Genomic DNA, 19338 nt, shown 5'->3' with positions numbered 1-19338 from the left:
ATGTCCGAATATATAAAAACAGTCGGTAAAAAAGTACTCGGACGACCTACTACTTCCACGAGATTCTAAAGTGTCCATTCGATGAATGGACGTGAAGCGACGCAACTCTGGTAGGTCACATGAGAGTAACATGTCAGATGTAGTACGTCCACATTTCATTCATACTACCCATATTCATACTATATAGAATGTACTTTTTTAATGGTCGCAAAGTAAATTCAAATGTAGCACTAACTCTGACAGTATGCGATTTCAGACGCAGCACATATCTTTGTAATGTCTCACACACAAGAAATATACAACTTTTCATATGTTATTGTATGTCCTCTATAGTAGACATCAGGACTCTTCTACAGAGGCAAGACAATCAAGGCATTTTATTTCAGTAATATCATCTGTAACATATTTGAATTTTCACAATGCAAAAATAAAATTGCTATTCATTTTATATAGCTGTAACCTACTGTCCAATTTTGGGATTGGATAAAGCTCCTGCCTCCCTACAACCCTAGGAAAAGCGTAGAATGTCCTCAGTGGCATAGATGGTCTCACAAACAAATGTCTTCTAAAAAGAACAAAATGGGCAGCTGGGCTCTTAAACTGATACAGCATGCAAAATGGAATAGAGTAAGTCTGTTTTCCACATCATATCACGTTAGTATTGCGATGTGACTTTACTCAATTCATGCAAAACACATTATATAATACTTCAAACATAATTCAAAATGTCAGTGACAGATATCAGATCTCTGATTTGAGAACACAGTAATCTTGTGTCAGAATGAGTTTTTCATCCGTTATGGTAATATAAATGTCCATTCCTCTCGAAGGGAGTTTTGTCACACTTTATATTTCTGTTTCCCCGTCTCACTGATGACACAGATGTGCTGTGAAGGGGAAGACATTGCTTACGTGAGTCAAGAGATAAATAAAGCAGAAAATAGAGCTGTAAAAGTAACACAGCAAAAAGTTTGCTTCTGCTTTCTGCAGTGTGACAGATAGATGTTTTCCATCACATTTACAGCTTCAGGAGGGGCTTGAACACATGACGTGTGAGGCTGATTAGAGTTTTCTAGGAAAGATGAATGCTGTGCTGCATGCCAGATTTCATTTGGATGTTCACCAAGTCCTGCTCAACACTCAGTGATGACATTCATGCTGCAGGTTCAGAGATTCATCTCTTATATAACGCTCTATGATGAGCTTTGAGCTGGGGAGGCCTTTTTATGCAGCTTTAAAGAGTTAGCTCACCCAGAACTGAAAATCCTGTCATTAATTACTCACCCTCATGTCGTTCCAAACTCGTAAGACTTTCGTAAGTCTTCAGAACACAAATGATGATATTTTTGATTAAATCTGAGAGCTTTCAATCCCTCAATAGGCACCAACACAACTACCACTTTGACGCTTCAAAAAGTTCATAAAGAGATCATAAAAGTAATCTATATGAATTGAGAGGTTTAGTCCAAAGTTTCTGAAGAGATTTGTTCACTTTATATGATGAACAGATTGAATTTTGGCTTTTGTTTACTCAAATGAATGAAAGAATTTTCATTTTGGGGTGAACCACATCCATTTAACAACATCAAGAGGCCGTTCAAGAAGAACACGTTTTTCCATTTTGTGATCGCTTTAAATTATGAACAGATTTAATTGCTTTTGTTCACTTATGATCAGCAAACATGAACAGAAGCTCAACCGAACCTGCTTGACGCGTGAGAACAAGCCTCTTGCGGAACCTCAAACGTGCTGCGTAACACGAGAACGATCCTCATTGGTTCTTGTGGAAGCTCAAACGTGCTGCGTAACACGAGAACGATCCTCATTGGTTCTTGTGGAAGCTCAAACGTGCTGCGTAACACGAGAACGATCCTCATTGGTTCTTGTGGAAGCTCAAATTTGCTGCGTAACACGAGAATGATCCTCATTGGTTCTTGTGGAAGCTCAAACGTGCTGCGTAAAACGAGAATGATCCTCATTGGTTCTTGTGGAAGCTCAAACATGATGCGTAACACGAGAATGATCCTCATTGGTTCTTGTGGAAGCTCAAACGTGATGCGTAACACGAGAATGATCCTCATTGGTTCTTGTGGAAGCTCAAACGTGATGCGTAACACGAGAATGATCCTCATTGGTTCTTGTGGAAGCTCAAACGTGATGCGTAACACGAGAATGATCCTCATTGGTTCTTGTGGAAGCTCAAACGTGCTGCGTAACACGAGAATGATCCTCATTGGTTCTTGTGGAAGCTCAAACGTGATGCGTAACACGAGAATGATCCTCATTGGTTCTTGTGGAAGCTCAAACGTGCTGCGTAACACGAGAATGATCCTCAGTGGTTCTTGTGGAAGCTCAAACGTGATGCGTAACACGAGAATGATCCTCATTGGTTCTTGTGGAAGCTCAAACGTGCTGCGTAACACGAGAATGATCCTCAGTGGTTCTTGTGGAAGCTCAAACGTGATGCGTAACACGAGAATGATCCTCAGTGGTTCTTGTGGAAGCTCAAACGTGCTGCGTAACACGAGAATGATCCTCATTGGTTCTTGTGGAAGCTCAAACGTGATGCGTAACACGAGAATGATCCTCATTGGTTCTTGTGGAAGCTCAAACGTGCTGCGTAACAAGAGAATGATCCTCATTGGTTCTTGTGGAAGCTCAAATTTGCTGCGTAACACGAGAATGATCCTCATTGGTTCTTGTGGAAGCTCAAATTTGCTGCGTAACACGAGAATGATCCTCATTGGTTCTTGTGGAAGCTCAAACATGATGCGTAACACAAGAAGGATCCTCATTGGTTCTTGTGGAAGCTCAAACATGATGCGTAACACAAGAAGGATCCTCATTGGTTCTTGTGGAAGCTCAAACATGATGCGTAACACGAGAATGATCCTCATTGGTTCTTGTGGAAGCTCAAACATGATGCGTAACACAAGAAGGATCCTCATTGGTTCTTGTGGAAGCTCAAACATGATGCGTAACACGAGAATGATCCTCATTGGTTCTTGTGGAAGCTCAAACGTGCTGCGTAACACGAGAATGATCCTCATTGGTTCTTGTGGAAGCTCAAACGTGATGCGTAACACAAGAATGATCCTCAGTGGTTCTTGTGGAAGCTCAAACGTGCTGCGTAACAAGAGAATGATCCTCATTGGTTCTTGTGGAAGCTCAAACGTGCTGCGTAACACGAGAATGATCCTCATTGGTTCTTGTGGAAGCTCAAACGTGATGCGTAACACGAGAATGATCCTCAGTGTTTCTTGTGGAAGCTCAAACGTGATGCGTAACACGAGAATGATCCTCATTGGTTCTTGTGGAAGCTGAAACGTGATGCGTAACAAGAGAATGATCCTCATTGGTTCTTGTGGAAGCTCAACCGTGATGCGTAACACGAGAACGATCCTCATTGGTTCTTGTGGAAGCTCAAATTTGCTGCGTAACACGAGAATGATCCTTATTGGTTCTTGTGGAAGCTCAAACGTGATGTGTAACACAATAAGGATCCTCATTGGTTCTTGTGGAAGCTCAAACGTGCTGCGTAACACGAGAATGATCCTCATGGGTTCTTGTGGAAGCTCAAACATGATGCGTAACACAAGAAGGATCCTCATTGGTTCTTGTGGAAGCTCAAACGTGCTGCGTAACACGAGAATGATCCTCATTGGTTCTTGTGGAAGCTCAAACGTGATGCGTAACACAAGAATGATCCTCAGTGGTTCTTGTGGAAGCTCAAACGTGCTGCGTAACAAGAGAATGATCCTCATTGGTTCTTGTGGAAGCTCAAACGTGCTGCGTAACACGAGAATGATCCTCATTGGTTCTTGTGGAAGCTCAAACGTGATGCGTAACACGAGAATGATCCTCAGTGTTTCTTGTGGAAGCTCAAACGTGATGCGTAACACGAGAATGATCCTCATTGGTTCTTGTGGAAGCTCAAACGTGATGCGTAACAAGAGAATGATCCTCATTGGTTCTTGTGGAAGCTCAACCGTGATGCGTAACACGAGAACGATCCTCATTGGTTCTTGTGGAGGCTCAAATTTGCTGCGTAACACGAGAATGATCCTTATTGGTTCTTGTGGAAGCTCAAACGTGATGCGTAACACAAGAAGGATCCTCATTGGTTCTTGTGGAAGCTCAAACGTGCTGCGTAACACGAGAATGATCCTCAGTGTTTCTTGTGGAAGCTCAAACGTGATGCGTAACACGAGAATGATCCTCATTGGTTCTTGTGGAAGCTCAAACGTGATGCGTAACAAGAGAATGATCCTCATTGGTTCTTGTGGAAGCTCAACCGTGATGCGTAACACGAGAACGATCCTCATTGGTTCTTGTGGAAGCTCAAATTTGCTGCGTAACACGAGAATGATCCTTATTGGTTCTTGTGGAAGCTCAAACGTGATGCGTAACACAAGAAGGATCCTCATTGGTTCTTGTGGAAGCTCAAACGTGCAGCGTAACACGAGAATGATCCTCATTGGTTCTTGTGGAAGCTCAAACGTGATGCGTAACACGAGAATGATCCTCATTGGTTCTTGTGGAAGCTCAAACGTGCTGCGTAACACAAGAATGATCCTCATTGGTTCTTGTGGAAGCTCAAACATGATGCGTAACATGAGAATGATCCTCATTGGTTCTTGTGGAAGCTCAAACATGATGCGTAACATGAGAATGATCCTCATTGGTTCTTGTGGAAGCTCAAACATGATGCGTAACATGAGAATGATCCTCATTGGTTCTTGTGGAAGCTCAAACGTGATTCGTAACACAAGAAGAATCCTCATTGGTTCTTGTGGAAGCTCAAACGTACTGCGTAACAAGATAATGATCCTCATTGGTTCTTGTGGAAGCTCAAAAGTGCTACGTAACACAAGAATGATCCTCATTGGTTCTTGTGGAAGCTCAAACGTGCTGCGTAACACGAGAATGATCCTCATTGGTTCTTGTGGATGCTCAAACGTGATGCGTAACACGAGAATGATCCTCATTGGTTCTTGTGGAAGCTCAAACGTGATGCGTAACACAAGAAGAATCCTCATGGGTTCTTGTGGAAGCTCAAACGTGCTGCGTAACACAAGAATGATCCTCATTGGTTCTTGTGGAAGCTCAAACGTGCTGCGTAACACGAGAATGATCCTCATTGGTTCTTGTGGAAGCTCAAACGTGATGCGTAACACGAGAATGATCCTCATTGGTTCTTGTGGAAGCTCAAACGTGATGCGTAACACGAGAATGATCCTCATTGGTTCTTGTGGAAGCTCAAACGTGATGCGTAACACAAGAAGAATCCTCATTGGTTCTTGTGGAAGCTCAAACGTGCTGCGTAACACAAGAATGATCCTCATTGGTTCTTGTGGAAGCTCAAACGTGATGCGTAACACGAGAATGATCCTCACTGGTTCTTGTGGAAGCTCAAACGTGCTGCGTAACACAAGAATGATCCTCATTGGTTCTTGTGGAAGCTCAAACGTGCTGCGTAACACAAGAATGATCCTCATTGGTTCTTGTGGAAGCTCAAACGTGATGCGTAACAAGAGAATGATCCTCATTGGTTCTTGTGGAAGCTCAAACGTGATGCGTAACACGAGAACGATCCTCATTGGTTCTTGTGGAAGCTCAAACGTGCTGCGTAACACAAGAATGATCCTCATTGGTTCTTGTGGAAGCTCAAACGTGTTGCGTAACACAAGAAGAATCCTCATTGGTTCTTGTGGAAGCTCAAACGTGCTGCGTAACACGAGAATGATCCTCATTGGTTCTTGTGGAAGCTCAAACGTGATGCGTAACACAAGAAGAATCCTCATTGGTTCTTGTGGAAGCTCAAACGTGCTGCGTAACACGAGAACGATCCTCATTGGTTCTTGTGGAAGCTCAAACGTGCTGCGTAACACCAGAATGATCCTCATTGGTTCTTGTGGAAGCTCAAACGTGCTGCGTAACACCAGAATGATCCTCATTGGTTCTTGTGGAAGCTCAAACGTGATGCGTAACAAGAGAATGATCCTCATTGGTTCTTGTGGAAGCTCAAACGTGCTGCGTAACACCAGAATGATCCTCATTGGTTCTTGTGGAAGCTCAAACGTGCTGCGTAACACGAGAACGATCCTCATTGGTTCTTGTGGAAGCTCAAACGTGCTGCGTAACACCAGAATGATCCTCATTGGTTCTTGTGGAAGCTCAAACGTGCTGCGTAACACAAGAATGATCCTCATTGGTTCTTGTGGAAGCTCAAACGTGCTGCGTAACACGAGAACGATCCTCATTGGTTCTTGTGGAAGCTCAAACGTGATGCGTAAAATGAGAATGATCCTCATTGGTTCTTGTGGAAGCTCAAATGGTTCTTGTGGAAGCTCAAACGTGATGCGTAACACGAGAATGATCCTCAATGGTTCTTGCATGTCTATTGATGAATGTTTAAATGTGAATAAAAGCCTAAATTCAATCTGTTCATCATATGAAGTGATCAAGTCTTTTCAGAAAATTTGGACTAAACCGCTCAATTCATATGGATTAGTTTTATGATCTCTTAAAGAATTTTTTGAAGCGTCAAAGTGTCAGTCGCATAGCTGTCTATGGAGGGACAGAAAGCTCTCAGATTTCATAAAAAAAATCTTCATTTGTGTTCCAAAGATGAATGAAAGTCTTACAGGATTGGAACGGCATGAGATGACATGAAATTAATGACAGAATTTTCATTTTCCTGTTGCTCTAGAGATAAGTTGACTGGATCAAAAAAATTGGGCACCACCATAACATGCCTAATATTCGTACTTTTTAGTACTTTGGTTTCAAAGTCAAAGCCTCTCATCGATTCATCTTCAAAAGGTCATGGAATTTAACAAAAATGGACGTAATCTTACATTGAGGTCCCTGAAGTACTCATTGTAGTCCAGAGCGTAACCCACCACAAAACGATTGGGAATGACAAATCCAACATCTGCAGAGAAACACAAGTAATCAGTTCTCACGAATCACAGCCGTGTTCAGATGATCATATTGTGATTCATTAAGGCCCATTTCCGCAGGGCAGAAGTATGTTTGAGCACCCTTGAGCACTCACAGTCAGGGAGCTCTGCCGCCCCGTGAGGAACCCTCTTCACCAGCAGCCTGAGGGAAGAGACACAGGAACACATTAACACCCTTAACCTCCATTAGATCAAAACTATGAAAATGTCAGGCCTGCCCCTCTTCTTCAGCTTGATTTGATCTCAGGCCACGCATCCTCTTACATTAGCTATGTTTCCATCAGTGGTGTTTTAAAACGAGGCACATTTATGTCCCTGTTACACTTAATTTTTCTGGTTCAATAAACATTACATTAAAAAAGAGACCAAATACAATCTTTTTTTTTGTATTTTTACACACTTGTACACACATGGTCACAGATGTACCTTTAATTTCCCCAAGCTGAATGCTCACTAAAACCCCCACACAGTCATCATGTTTTCAGCTCATTTCAAGTTTAATTTTGGCGTGACATAAAGCGGTGATATCTAAGTGGCTGATTTATTTACTTATTTTTTAATTAGTCTTCCCATTAACACCATCATTGTCTGTATTCAGGCCGATTCCAGAATGTGCATGAAATCAAGAGGGATTTATCACACAAACCAATCATATCTAATCATAACTGATCATATCCAATCATCGCACGATGGAGGCATTGCCTCCTTTCACATGACTTTCCCCCATTCCTTCTCAATTACCTCCCACCAAACTCAGCGCACACTTTAGGGGGTCTGTTAAAAGTCAAAGGGCTCAAGGGCACGACTCCACCAATTTCCCAACAAGTGTCGATTTTGTTCTCTTGAACACATGGGATGGAAACTTTACTTTATTTGCAAATGTTTTATTTGATATTCCAATTTTGTGCATATGTTAAATTCACAACTTTAGATGGACACATAGCTATTGCCTTAATGTAGTTCCCCTTCTCACCCTGCAACTTTAACCATTTTGGGCTGGAAAGTCTCCACGTGCTGTAGAAGGGCTCTCATTGTCTTTCCTGTGTCCACTATTGCCTGTGAGGAAATGAGTACATATAAGATTACACTGTAATGGAGATATAGTGCTACATGCCTTGCTGTCTACAGTCATTCGGATTTTGTCTTCCCGTGGAGATTCGCAGGTGCAGATTCCATGTGGATTTGCTCATAAGTGTTTGACTTTGATCTGCTCTACATATAGAGCAATTTTGTCAAGCAAAAAAATATCATTCTTCATTTCTAGCAAACATTACTCCAGTCGTATCACATGATCCTTCAGAAATCATTATAATGTGTTGATTTGCTGCTCAAAAAACATTTCTTATTATTATCAATGTTGAAAACAGTTAAAATCTGATTAATATATATATATTTTTTTTTTACTTTTTTTTAGGATTCTTTGATGAACAGAAAGTTCAAGAGAACAGCATTTATTTGAAATAGAAATCTTTTGTGACATTAGAAAATCTTTACTGTCACCTTTGTTCGATTGAAAGCATCCTTGCTAAATAAAAGTAGCCTATTAATTTCTTTAAAAGGCTTTTTGAAGGGTAGTGTATAGCACACGTATGATAAAAAAAAACGTTAAACTATGTTTATAATACTTTAATTTTCATTAACTGAAATTCTTTTTTTAAGCATTTATCTTTACATTGTCCTCCATCTTTCACTGAGCTCATTGCAATGCATTCTGGGATTGCCTTGCATGCTGCTTTAGAATGTGGGAGCAGAGTTTTGCTGCTTGCTGTTTAGCACAGCCTTCACCCCCGGAGTGCAGCTATGATGCCTGAAATTCTGTCTAGGTAGCACAAGACTTCTAATGAGAGTTTAGTAACATAAAAAAACTTACCCAAAGTTATGGAAATAATGATCAACAGCACTGTTATTCAATGCAGCAGCACATGGAGTGATCTACATGGGTGATTTCCTTGGAAAACGTCTGATGTGAAATCTGATCTGAAAGGAAAATACCTTTCTACTCTATTGTTTTCCAGACAAATCCCAGACTACCCTGCACATGTGCCATGGGAATTGTTCATAACAAACTTTGTTTGCTTCTCTCTTGCATTTCATTTCAGTTAGTTTGTGTGATTTTGTTAATATATATATATATATTTATATATTTATATGTGTCTGCATACTTTGCTAAACCCACGGTGAAAAGCACAATCTTACCTCCACAATCAAGACATTCTGTGTGGCATGTGAGAGGAAAAAGAGAGAGAGAATTTAGAAAATCCAAAAGATTTAAAACAACATCCAAAAACAACAGAAACAACAAGAGAGGATCTGGATGTTATCACGTCAAGTCAAGTCACCTTTATTTATATAGCGCTTTTTATAATACAGATTGTATCAAAGCAGCTTCACAGTGATAACATGAAAATAATACAACAAAGTTTGTTTCTAGAAGAAAATTGTGTCAACGTCCACCTTAAGTAAGGCAGATCAATAATATTGTTGAATATTAAATGTCCCCAACTAATCAAGTCTAAAGCCAAGGCAACAGTGGCAAGGAACCAAAACTCCATCAGTGACAGAATGGAGAAAAAACCTTGGGAGAACCCAGACTCAGTCGGAGGGCCAGTTCTCCTCTGGCCAACGAAGGAACAGTGCATGATTCGGGCAGCATTACAAATCAGATTGGATCGGAACATTTAGAGTATTTATCCATTTCCATCTGGTTGGAAGTCAAAGTAATCACGCCGGTAAATAGTAAATCACCATAGAAAATACCAGCCCGTTCTCATCCTTTGGCGTCATACATGTGACGCTTTGTACATTTCGTCGAAATCTTACGCACATGGCATCCTTTAGCATCAATATGAGACGCAGATCCCAAGGCGTCATAACCGTAACCCTACCCCAGACCAAAACCTACCCATAACAGTGCGTGTTATATTGACGCTAAAGGATGCCATGTGCGTAAGATTTCCACGAAATGTCATATGGCGTCACCTATATGACGCCAAAGGATGAGAATGCGTTGGAAAATACACACTGTGATTGTTTGGTGGAATATTTTAAGTAGATCTGACCCCAAGCACAGCCACCTTATAATATGGCATTCTATTATATTATTAAATTGTCGTGTTTTCATGAGTAAAGATCATATAGAATGATCCATGATCCACCCATGGAATGCCACATTGACAGTTTAATTTAGTCCTATTTTGGGTCATTTTTTGAGTAATCTTTTTTCCTATCATAAGAACTTCACGGATCATGTAATTTCTTAGATGAACGTGCAATACACCACCGTTCAAAAGTTTGGGCTCGGTAAGATTGTTTTATGTTTTTGAAGAAGCCTCTTATTCTCACAAAGGCTGCCTTTATTTGATCAAAGAATGCAATATTGTGAAATATTATTCCAAATGAAAACATCTTTTTTTTTTTTTGAATATATTTAAAAATGTAACTTATTCCTGTGACTCATATTGTCACATGATCCTTCAAAAATCATTCTAATATGCTGATTTGCTGCTCAAGAAACATTTCTTATTGTCAATGTTGAAGACATTTGTGCTGCTTGATATTTTTGCGGAAACCATGCTATTTTGTTTCAGGATTATTTGATGAACAGAACCTTCAAAAGAACAGCATTCATTTGATATAGTTATCTTACTGACCCCAAACTTTTAATTGATAGTGTAAATGCATTCTAGACAAGCTAATGACAGATGACAGATTACTGCTAATGAATATAATCAATAGCAGTCATCTGCTCACTATAGAGCTGCCTGAAATCTCTATATCGGACACATCTGTAATAATAAAGCAACTCTGGATGCTGTACCATGACTATAGAGGGGAGTGAACAAAAGAACTGCAAACCTGACGATTATTCTTGTGGATTTGTCATAAGAAGTGACCCATTTGCCTTGAGAACAGCTTCAGTCCTGCTTTGGAGGGCTGGGCGATATTGCACCATTCATCAAGGATACAGCCTCTGGCTCTTTGCATGATAGAGGTGGGAATCTATTTGCAGTTTTGTGCACCAGAATGTCTCAATAATGGATCATGTGGAGGACTGATGAGGCCAAGAAAGGCACTTGATGCTTGTAAAAACATGTTTTTGAGTTTTTGAACAGTTGGACCAGTTTTATGGTGTCATGATTGTGCTAGAAATATGTGTTCGGCACAGGATGGAACTGCTCTCATATTTGTGGTCAAATTATGATTACCACAGTATACAGAGCATATATCCGATCTAAAGATCCAGTCGGATTCTCGTTCTAGATCTAGATTCACTGGATAGATCCTGTCAAGTCTCATATCAAACAATACCTAAAAATACAATTAAAACATGATTACAAAAGGATCTTGAATTTTAGCAGCCATTACTCCAGTCTTCAGTGTCACATGATCCTTCAGAAAACTGATTCATATTTTTGGCAACCATGATACTTTTTTTTTCAACAAACAAGTCCTGGTAGTTCAGAAATTTCTGAGTCGTATAAGGTCTCAGAACTCTGTATATAACGATGAGGTTTGTTGTTGAAAACCTCTGACAAATGAACACAAGCCTTAGAAGCTTTATGTACTTTCTCACTAAACTCGCTAAACCTAAATAGTCCTACTATATGAGAAATAGTGTCTCAGTCACTAATATGCTAATAAAGCCCATGTTCACGCATTCTTATGACTAATAATAAGCAAACATGCGCAATACCTTTCCTTTCAGCATGGAGAGGTCGTCTGGTCCAATAATGTGCAGATCTTCAGTGGACTGGTCATTCTGTAAAAGAAACAGAGACAGACGTTAAAAGCCCCCTTCTGTGGCCCTGTCAGCACATATGATCTTACAGTCTCCATAGACATGTCCCGACAGAAGCGGCTTTTGTCTGCTGAGACAATTGGGTTGCGTCCTCTTCTCAGGGTCAAGTTGAACCTTTGTGAAGGGGTGAAGTGGCTCTTCTGTGCTTGAGAAGAACGTTCTGGCTTGGTCATGTCCAGACAGGAAGCGGGACCACAGGATGATGGACTGGAGGCTCCTTAGGGGCCCATGAGTTACAGCAAAACACAGACTGTGAAGACCCACCCAACCATGACAGAACAACTTGGCCTTTACTGTATCCTTAGATTGGATTTTTTCTGTGTATTTCAATAACAGATAAACATATATTGTGATAAAATACTGGTAGTACTAAAAGACATATTTGATTACTGTAGTAGTACATTTGGATTTCTCTATCATGGTAGAAAAAAATTTCATTGTGTGGACATTTTTGTCAGTCCAATCAAATAATGAGTCAAGAAGTTGAAGTTAAAATGTCTGACACACACATACTCACACTCTCTCTCTCTCTCTCTCTCTCTCATACACACACACACAGCTAGCTATCTAAATGGGGGCATTCCATAGAGGTAATGGTTTTAATACTGTCCAAACTGTATATTCTCTCCTGTTACACTAACCCTACCCCTAAACCTACCCATCACACAAAACTTTATGCATTTTTATAAAAACTTTAATTACTTTATTTTTATACCAGATTTACAAATGAGGACGTCCCTAAAGGAAGCTTTTTGGAAATTTTGGTCACTTCTGGGTACAAATTTGTCCCCAAAAAATATAGCTAAGTAGACACACACACACACAGAGGGAGAGAAAGAAATCAAGAATTGGTCCCATCTCTGTGGTATAGGTCTAATGTACAGTTTGGCAAATGTAGTAATATCGTACATTGTTGTACATCATCCAGGTATTCAGGCAACTGCATTCGTCCAATGTCATCACACTATACAGTATTGCATACAGCAGAAATAGTAGAGTAGCATGGAAATATGCTATTCTGAGCACATGCACATAATATGAGCACATGTTATTCAGAAAGATATTATCTTTCTGAATAACATGTGCGCAGCATTAGAGCGCCCTCTGCTGACTACAGCTGATGACGGCCACTTTAACTCGGTTACAAAGCATTTAGACAAATGATTGGCAGAGATTATTTGAACTAGAAGGCTACACTAAGTGCAAACAGCAGTGTAAGTAATAGTTAGATGGTATTTGCACTAAGTGTAAATAGTGTTAGATGCTATATACTTAGCTAGTGCAAATAGTGGCAAATACTAACAAATACTTTGCACGTCAGTGTATTGTAGTACACTGTAAAACAGTATCTAACAACAGTTTATATGCTTATATTGATTAAAATCATAAAAGTTGGCTTATTAGGACCAAACTTGTTTCTGTCCCTATAAGGCTCTCCCCTACATCTACCCATAGCCATATTGACCCTGCTAATCAGTAAAGGTGTACTTTAAGGTCCAGGAAAGGATGGTTGTATATGATAATACTTTGAAAGGCTATGTGATCGACTGTATGCATAGTATTCGCATATTCTTCGGACTTAATAATATGAGCTGCACATGTCGCGTCCAATAAACGCTAGAACACCACATACAATTTCTCTTTATTTTCACTTTTCGAATATTTCCTCCATTTTTTTAAATGCACGCTTCTCTTTTACTTTTTTTTTAAATAAACGCCTGATTTGAACTCCTATCGGTCACTAAGTCACTATCCTTAATCGCCATGCCACGGTTACTGTGACTAGCCAGTTCCCTTTCGAAGCAACTCGAGCTGCGTCAACGATGCTTCGGGAAAGCCCCTGCGTGATTGCGTCTGAAGCACGTATGTCAACCGGTCCAATGGCGAGAGTAAACGTCATGGGCGGATGACGTCACATCCGGTCTGACCGGCGTTAGCTTCTGTGCCTCAGCAAGCAGCTGTGCCTCTATGTTGAAACTGTCTGTTATATTTATTGTTGTATTGTCTGTTCACTCAGTATTTCATGGCGAAACAAATGCAATCATTCAAATTGTGTGCTTCTCCCTGCCCGCGTTATTTAACGGGTGGGGATACACATGATTTGTGTGTTATGTGTTTGGGAGCGGAGCATGCTATGTCAGCCTTCGAGGGGGCTGACTGTAAGCATTGTGAGAGGCTTCTGCTTCGCACGCTCCGCTCTCACCTGTCACTTTTCGAGGAAAGTGGCCAGGCTTGCGATCCTCAGGGATCCGGACCCGCTGCTGCTGAGACAGCACGGAGAAGGCATTCTTGGGGATCACAAATGGATCTCTCAGCGGGGTTAGAGACGGGCTCCGTCCTTTCTCTTCCTTTACCCAAGGGATCCAGCGCTCTCTCACCGGTGTTGGAAGCCCGCCCAGCGGCTTCTTTCGCCCGGGGTGAGAGCTCAATGCTTCAGTGCTCTAGTTCCGAGGAATTAGAAGTGCTGAGCATTGAAAGTGAAATAAGGGGTAAGACTGTACACATATCGCATGGATTAGGACTACTTCTGGTAGCACCACGCTGGCCGAGCCGATTCTGGTTAACGGACCTGATCTCTCTCCTCGACGGCTTTCCCTGGGAGATTCCGATCAGGAGAGACCTTCTATCTCAGGCGGAGGGCACAATCCTTCACCCCCATCCAGAAATATGGAACTTGTGGGTTTGGCCTCTGAGGGGGCCCAACTCATAGACGCTGGTCTCTCAACCGAGGTTGTGGAGACCATGCTTCACTCTAGAGCTTCAGCCACAAGGAAATGATATGCCCTGAAATGGAAGGTTTTCGTTTCTTGGTGCTTAAAGTTTACGTGGTGGCCATTGCGGCTTACCACATCCCTGTGGGTAATGCATCTCTGGGGAGAGACCCTCTGATTATTTGTTTCCTCCGTGGAACTTTTAGGCTGAGGCCTGCAACCAGTGGCGTAACGAGCCAACACCGGGCCCTTATGCAGGATTATCAAGGCGGGCCCCCTACTACAACACGTGATGACGCAATGTCCACGAGTAGGCTTTTGCATGCAATACGCAAGGAACTGTTTACACCTGGCCACTTCATGCTTTTTCTGTGATCGTATAGCTATCCGATCGTGAAAAGACCAGGTGTAAATTCCCTTCGAAACGCATTCGAGACGGATTTGAATCCGGTCGCTCAAACCACTTCAGGGGGTGGTCTGGGCCGCATTCCAGACGACACTGGACAAGTGTAAATGCATCTGGTTGTTGAAACCACATATGTCAATTTTACTCCTTTAAAAATGCTAAAAAAATAAACGTGTGAGAGCGTGTTATAGGCTATATGTCATAGTCAGATATGACGACGCTTCTGCAACAACACGCATCACCGCAGATGAGCATCTATCAAGCCAATGCACAAACTATCGCAAATCAAAGTGAAAGTAAGTCGCAGACGCTCGCTTAACACACAATCATCTTCATTAAAAGTAAAGAAACGAAATGATCTTACCAGTACTGTTGCCGCTCTCTCTAATTAAGGTCTTCGATTTAGAAATTTTAGCTGATGATCAATAAAATGCAGCTTATCTGTTGCTTTCGGTGACGTGAACTCTATTAAATCTGCATATAGCGCGGAAATTGAAGATCGGATTTATATCTGTTTTGCAAAAACACATTTATGTGACCAGCTGTAAATGGAATCGTTTTGATAAATCAGTAGCTATCCGATCTGAGAAAACGCATGAAGTGGCGCGCGCGTGTAAACAGCCGACCCGGGGATTCCCCAGTCCCAGCTCAAAATAAATTACACCAAAATCCATGATTGTTCGTTTCACACATGTATTTAATGATCTGTAAAATATGTTGTTGTCATTATTTATTTAAAACAAAATCGTGATAAAGTCAAATGAGATCAAACTAAAAGTAGTAATAATGCGATAGGGGGCCCCGGCTGTCAATCAATATCTTCCAGTCAAGCGGGCCCCTGATTGGTCCGGGCCCGTAAGCAACCGCGTACCCTGCTTACCGATAGTTACGCCACTGCCTGCAACTCATACACGGGTTCCGACTTGGGACCTTGCTATAGTCCTAGAAGGCCTATCTGTGGCTCCCTTCGAGCCCCTGGAATCAGTTTCAGAAAAGTTTCTGACTTTTAAGACCATTTTTCTTCTGGCTATTTCGTCCCTAAAGAGAGTCGGAGACCTTCAGGCCCTTTCGGTTTGTCCCACCTGCCTTGAATTCGCACCTGGGATGGTCTAGGCATTTCTGTACCCTAAGCAGGGCTACGTCCCTAAAGTGCCGATCAATATTCCAAGGCCTATCGTGTTGCAAGCTTTCTGTCCTCCTCCTTTTACTACTCAGGACCAGGAAAAGCTGAATCTTCTATGTCCAGTGCGAGCACTTGACACATATGTCCACAAAGCTGCCTCGTGAAGAAAATCAGATCAGCTGTTTGTCTGCTTTGGGTCACCTAAGAAAGGTCTTCCAGCATCTAATCAGACAATCAGCAAATGGATAGTTGAGGCTATTTCTCTTGCTTATGAGTCTTCTGGCCAACCGTCACCCTTGGTGGTCAGAGCTCATTCTACTAGGAGTATGGCGGCCTCCAAAGCCTTACTCTCAGGGGTTTCTCTACAGGCGGTGTGTGATGCGGTGGGCTGGTCTTCCCCGCTCACATTTTTGAGGTTTTATAGCCTGGACCTGGAAGCTGCTCCAGGGTCTCTGGTGCTTATGACTTAAGGCCCGTTCACATCAAGCACGATAACTATAAAGATAACGATAAAGATAACTATATATGCGTCCACACCAACGACTGATAACGGTCTTTTTATTCTAAGCACGCGCGCGCCCGCGCTGCGGTTTCAAAGTAGACCTTTAAATAAGAATGGATTCTGATTGGCTGTCAGTGTTTTATCGTTCGACAGCTGGAAAAAAATCGTTCTGAAAGTGATCCCAACGATATCGTTCCTCATATCTTTATCGTTATAGTTGTGGTGTGAACTCTGTTATTCTTTAATATGGAGAACGATTTTTAGAATTATATCTTTATCGTTATCTTTATAGTTATCGTGCTTGGTGTGAACGGGCCTTTAGTGCCACAGTTTCCCATACAGGTATTTGTAAGTCTGGTGTTTGGCTATCGTCGTTCCCAAAGCGTTGTCGACGCAGCGTGAGTTCCCTCGAAAAGGAACGTCTCAGGTTACGACTGTAACCCTAGTTCCCTGAGAAGGCGATCGACTTGCTTCGGCTATATCGAAGCTGACGCCGGTCAGACCGGATGTGCTTTTATCCTTTCCTGGTCATGACGTCATCCACCCATGACGTTCACTCTCGCCATTGGACTAGTTGACATACGAGCTTCAGACGCAATCACGCAGGGGCGTTCCCAAAGCGCCGTCGACGCAGCGTCTCGTTCCCTTCTCAGGGAACTAGGGTTACAGTCGTAACCTGAGATGTTTTTTTTGTTACCGGATTCAACCAGTCAATGGTGGGCGGAGATAGTTTAAATAGCCTTTGCTAACAAGATGGGCTATTTGCTACTAATTTTTTAATAATTTTGCAGTGTAGGCCTATTATTTTTTTACAGTTTGGTAAGTTTGGTCATTTCTGGGTGTAAACATAAATTGATGTGGATTTAAGGGGTGTGTAAACTATGGTTTTTATCAGTAAAAAAAGTAAGGTAAACCAGGTAAGATGTGTTATAAAAGGTATGCACTGAAAAACATGATAGAGCACTCTGCTATAGTTTTAGCTATATGCATAAGATTTCTGCTTCTCCTCACCAGATAGCTCTTAAAGCGGATGAACTCTACTCTGGTGGTCAGTCTTCTGTTGGCGCTGCGACTCTGAGCTTTGATTGACTCCACCAGGTCAGAACAGAACTTGTATCCTCCCTTCAGAACACACAGAACCATCATGTCATGATGTCCGATGTCTTCAAGGATGTCCCTGGCCAGACACTCAATCCTACAAATCACATTAGATCACAATGTTAGGAACTGTGTATGTGAAGGTCATGTGATTCCATAAATTAGATTTAATGGTCACATGAAGTTAATGTGCAAAGTTGTAGATCAACCCAAATTACTTTGGAATGTGATTGTGGAGCAGAAAGCACAAGGCTAAACAATGATAAAAATTAATAGTTGAATGCAGAAACAGTATATTGCATGTTTTTACATAGATTCATACTCATTTACTCCAATCAAGAGGAAAACACAGATATTTAACAGCATTTAGCAATATTGTTTTTGGTTTTCAATACAAAATGCCAGACATAAATAAGTAACAAAAATTTATTAGTAGATAGAAGTAGTTTTAAATTACAATATCTCATTAATATCCAACTTGTTTCTCAAACATTTTGCTTAAGTTTTCAGCTCCTCAGATTTTTCTCCTGAGAAAAAGATCCTAGTGATTTCAGTTTCACAGATCTATACTAGAGTTTCAGAAAATGTCTCCACAAAGTCTCAAACTGAGCTCAGATTTGCCAAGATCTATTTGCAAAGTCAGAAATCTCAATATGAACTCAAATTTCTCATACAATTTGACCAAATGATCTGATTTGATCTAAAGTTGTGTAGTTTATCACTTAATGCACAGTGAACTAACATGGATTTTCACATTTTCACAGTTATGATATGTGTCAGCAGTGTGTTTACCTGTTCATAATGACTCCATGAGGGATGTACACACACTCCAGATCACCCTGGTAATGCTCAGGATAATTAAACAGCTCCAAACTGTAACCTGACCACCCGTCTTTAATCTATATCAACAGTCAATGAATAGGATATAAAACAGAATGGTAAGGTTTACTGTAAGTAGAAATTAAAAAAGAAGAAAGAAAACATACTATGCAAAATGAACAAGTTGTCTTGTCATTTCAGTTGCAATTGTAATAAATAAAATTCAATATGTCAGGAATATTTACCACAACGCCTGGTTCTTTTCTCTGGACATCTGCCATGTTCGTGGTGTGTAAGAGTGCATTAAACTGAAGCTTCCTGAGAGAGGACGAGATGTTTGTGCACACTGCACACACCCACTTTACATCACTAAACACAGTGGGATGCGTTTTACATGTTTTCATTATCAATATATGGCGATACTTTCCTTTTTGATAGACATGGATATCATAGTTTAGTTAAAAATATTTCTAATGGCTTTTATGAATGGAGATGTGTTCTTTCACATGAGTCACATAATTAGATGTTTTAACTCGTCATGTTGAACATAAAAGGAGAACTATAGCCTACATCAGCACAACAAAATCTCATTCACGAGCCTACTTTCTCCTCTGGACACAGATAATCTTAACAAAACTGTCAGCGAGTGTTATATTGTTTGTTTGTACTGAAAAGAATTTACCATAACATTGTAACAAAACAACATGACTATACCACACGAGGAGTGGTATTTTCTCGAATATCAGAAAATAACACTCCTATAGCCTCCTGTATTCATTTTATACAACAGTACAGTTTAAGTCGATTATATGAATTGAACATTTTTAGACACAACGTTGTCAATTTTGAATTTTTTTGCTCTATTTTGGCAACAAAAAATAGTTCCAAACAGCAGAATTGTTGCGTCTCCCAGCAA

General features: G+C 40.9%; 1 protein-coding gene across 1 annotated transcript; it reads right to left on the bottom strand.

The window, feature by feature from the left end:
• Positions 1–373: 373 nt before the first annotated feature.
• prtfdc1a (phosphoribosyl transferase domain containing 1a) lies at positions 374–18873 on the bottom strand. The gene is made up of 10 exons (XM_056249789.1): positions 18846–18873; positions 18668–18768; positions 18396–18502; positions 17517–17700; positions 11659–11724; positions 9162–9179; positions 7939–8021; positions 7061–7107; positions 6861–6937; positions 374–887 (listed from the first exon to the last, which is right to left on the bottom strand). Exons 1-10 carry the CDS (start codon positions 18871–18873, stop codon positions 840–842), a joined length of 759 nt encoding a protein of 252 aa, XP_056105764.1. The 3' UTR covers positions 374–839.
• Positions 18874–19338: the final 465 nt, after the last annotated feature.

Source organism: Rhinichthys klamathensis, unplaced genomic scaffold (assembly GCF_029890125.1).
Source record: "Rhinichthys klamathensis goyatoka isolate OS25496 unplaced genomic scaffold, OSU_Roscu_1.1 h1tg000064l_1, whole genome shotgun sequence".
In the NCBI taxonomy this organism is placed as follows: domain Eukaryota; kingdom Metazoa; phylum Chordata; class Actinopteri; order Cypriniformes; family Leuciscidae; genus Rhinichthys; species Rhinichthys klamathensis.
The sequence above is the reverse complement of the archived record's forward strand: the minus strand, read 5'-3'. Positions and strand labels throughout refer to the sequence as shown.

Bases quoted from the DNA above. Each gene is read 5' to 3' on its own strand.
- prtfdc1a (XM_056249789.1), bottom strand. From the start codon at position 18,873: ATGATATCCATGTCTATCAAAAAGGAAA. The intron at 18,769-18,845 runs GTATCGCCATAT...GGGTGTGTGCAG, and splicing joins CATGTCTATCAAAAAGGAAA to TGTGCACAAACATCTCGTCC. The intron at 7,108-7,938 runs GTGAGAAGGGGA...CTCTTCCCTCAG, and splicing joins AAAATGGTTAAAGTTGCAGG to GCTGCTGGTGAAGAGGGTTC.